This window comes from Buceros rhinoceros, unplaced genomic scaffold (assembly GCF_000710305.1).
Source record: "Buceros rhinoceros silvestris isolate BGI_N320 unplaced genomic scaffold, ASM71030v1 scaffold972, whole genome shotgun sequence".
NCBI classification, from domain to species: Eukaryota; Metazoa; Chordata; class Aves; order Bucerotiformes; family Bucerotidae; genus Buceros; species Buceros rhinoceros.
In genome coordinates this window covers 92,546-94,446 of record NW_010396919.1, presented here as the reverse complement: position 1 = coordinate 94,446, position 1,901 = coordinate 92,546, and the positions used below count along the sequence as shown (strand labels likewise).

The 1,901-nt window shown below is 49.6% G+C and overlaps 1 protein-coding gene across 1 annotated transcript in view; it reads left to right on the top strand.

The window, feature by feature from the left end:
• The window catches only part of CISH (cytokine inducible SH2-containing protein), a 5,593-nt gene extending 4,825 nt beyond the window's left edge, over window positions 1–768 (top strand). The window contains exon 3 of the mRNA XM_010146020.1: window positions 266–768. Within this exon, the coding sequence (XP_010144322.1) occupies window positions 266–768 (503 nt within the window). The remainder of the gene's footprint in view (window positions 1–265) is intronic.
• Window positions 769–1,901: the final 1,133 nt, after the last annotated feature.

The window sequence follows — 1,901 nt, the reverse complement described above, 5'->3', positions numbered from 1 at the left end:
AGGAATGGCTAAAAGGCCTGTCTCTGTAAACTGCAGTAGCTGCAAAAGTAGTCATCCTCATCCCAAGCCCCAGCAGAGCGATGACAGGCACAGGCAGGAAACCCTTACAACTTGACATGGTCTTAATTTCCAAAGGTCTTAGCAAGTCTGAGCCTGGTTGCTCCCCAGGCCCTGAACTCAGTAGGATTCAAGGCTTCCCTAAATAGGCTTCCAGTCCTTTAATAGGTTATCTCCCTAACAAGCTCATTCTGGGATGCTTTTCCAGGTTGGTACTGGGGATCTATCACCGCTAGTGAGGCCAAGCAACATCTCCAGAAGATGCCTGAGGGCACCTTCCTGGTACGGGACAGCACCCATCCCAGCTATCTGTTCACACTCTCTGTCAAGACAAACCGAGGTCCCACCAACGTGCGCATTGAATACACTGACAGCAAGTTCCGGCTAGACTCAAACTACTTGTCCAAACCTCGTATCCTGGCCTTCCCAGATGTGGTCAGTCTTATCCAGCATTACGTCATGTCCTGCACAACAGACAGCAAGAATGAGGCTCCTTACCCGCCTCCGTCTCCTCTACCTCCCATGCAAAAAGAGATGGCAGCAGCTGCAGTACACTTGAAACTCATCCGGCCGCTCAGCCGCAGGGACACCATCCCCAGCCTACAGCACCTGTGCCGGCTACAGATTAACAAGGTGACAACCGACGTGGACCAGCTCCCTCTGCCCAGGCGGATGGGCGACTATCTGAAGCAATACCCTTTCCAGCTCTGAAGCACGGCCATTAAACCTCAGGCATGACAGACAGGGACAGAAATAAGAGAACATTGTGTCTTTGTTCCGCTAAAGCGCGGCACCAGGTGGGCACAGTAAAGACCTGGCTATCAGCAGAGACTGCATCCATCTTTCCTCTCCCCTTCTCTCTAAATCCATTCCAGTGCCAGGGAGGACTCAGTTGTTTCAGTGAACAACGGGAGACAACCTGAGCTCTGAACCTTGGGCCGCGCCGAGAGTGGCTGTGAGAACGTGCCACTACTTGAATTGAAGTGTGCACACTACTTGAATTTCAGAGTTGCTGTGACACCGGAAATGTTAACTTTGTTATTTTTGCTATTTATTTCCATGGCAGTTTCTCTCCTCATGGTATTTTAAAAGCACCTTTTACTTTATTGGTTTTTTTTCTTTTTCTTTTGTGGAATTAGAGAGAAAGGCTCCCAGCCAGCTCTGGGTGCTTGGATTTGGATTCACATCCAAACAGTACCGGTTTGAGCCTGGCCCTGTAAGAGGTCACAGGAGCCCACATCCAAGCTCCCCCAGACTTCTAGTCTATGTGGGACTCAAATGACTGTATCTAGACCCACCCCTACAGAGGTAAAGAGCATTTTTTTCTTCCTTAGCTACAGGGGTCTGGGTATCAGAAGCTTAAAGCACATCAGCAGCAGCTTGTGCATGTCCCAGAGATGCAGGCTGCATCATAGGTTGTGGACAGGAGACTTCTTTGAGGAAGCTCTTTGTCCTTGAGAGCTCTAAGCAGAGATTCTGGATTTTAAGCTTGGGCCAGGGAGCACTCATCCCATTTTTTTCATCTCCAAAGGAAGTTTGTGACAAAACATTTAGAGACAAGTAACCAGAAACCCAGCTTTCTTATTTGCAGGCAGAAGGATTTATTTTCAGAGCACTTTGCATTTGGGTGGTGTTTTGAAAGTGCTGTTCCCTGACATTGTCCTTGCCTTGCGAGACGTGAGGCAAGAACAGGGTCTCCCAGGGGTTTGAAGACAGCTCTGCTGAGCTGCACCAAAGAGACACATGGCTTCGGGATATTTATTTATTTATTTCGGGGGGTGGGGGTGGGAGGGGGGGGGCACCAAGTTAGAAGCACCTCAGTAGAGAGTGCTGTCCTCACCTGC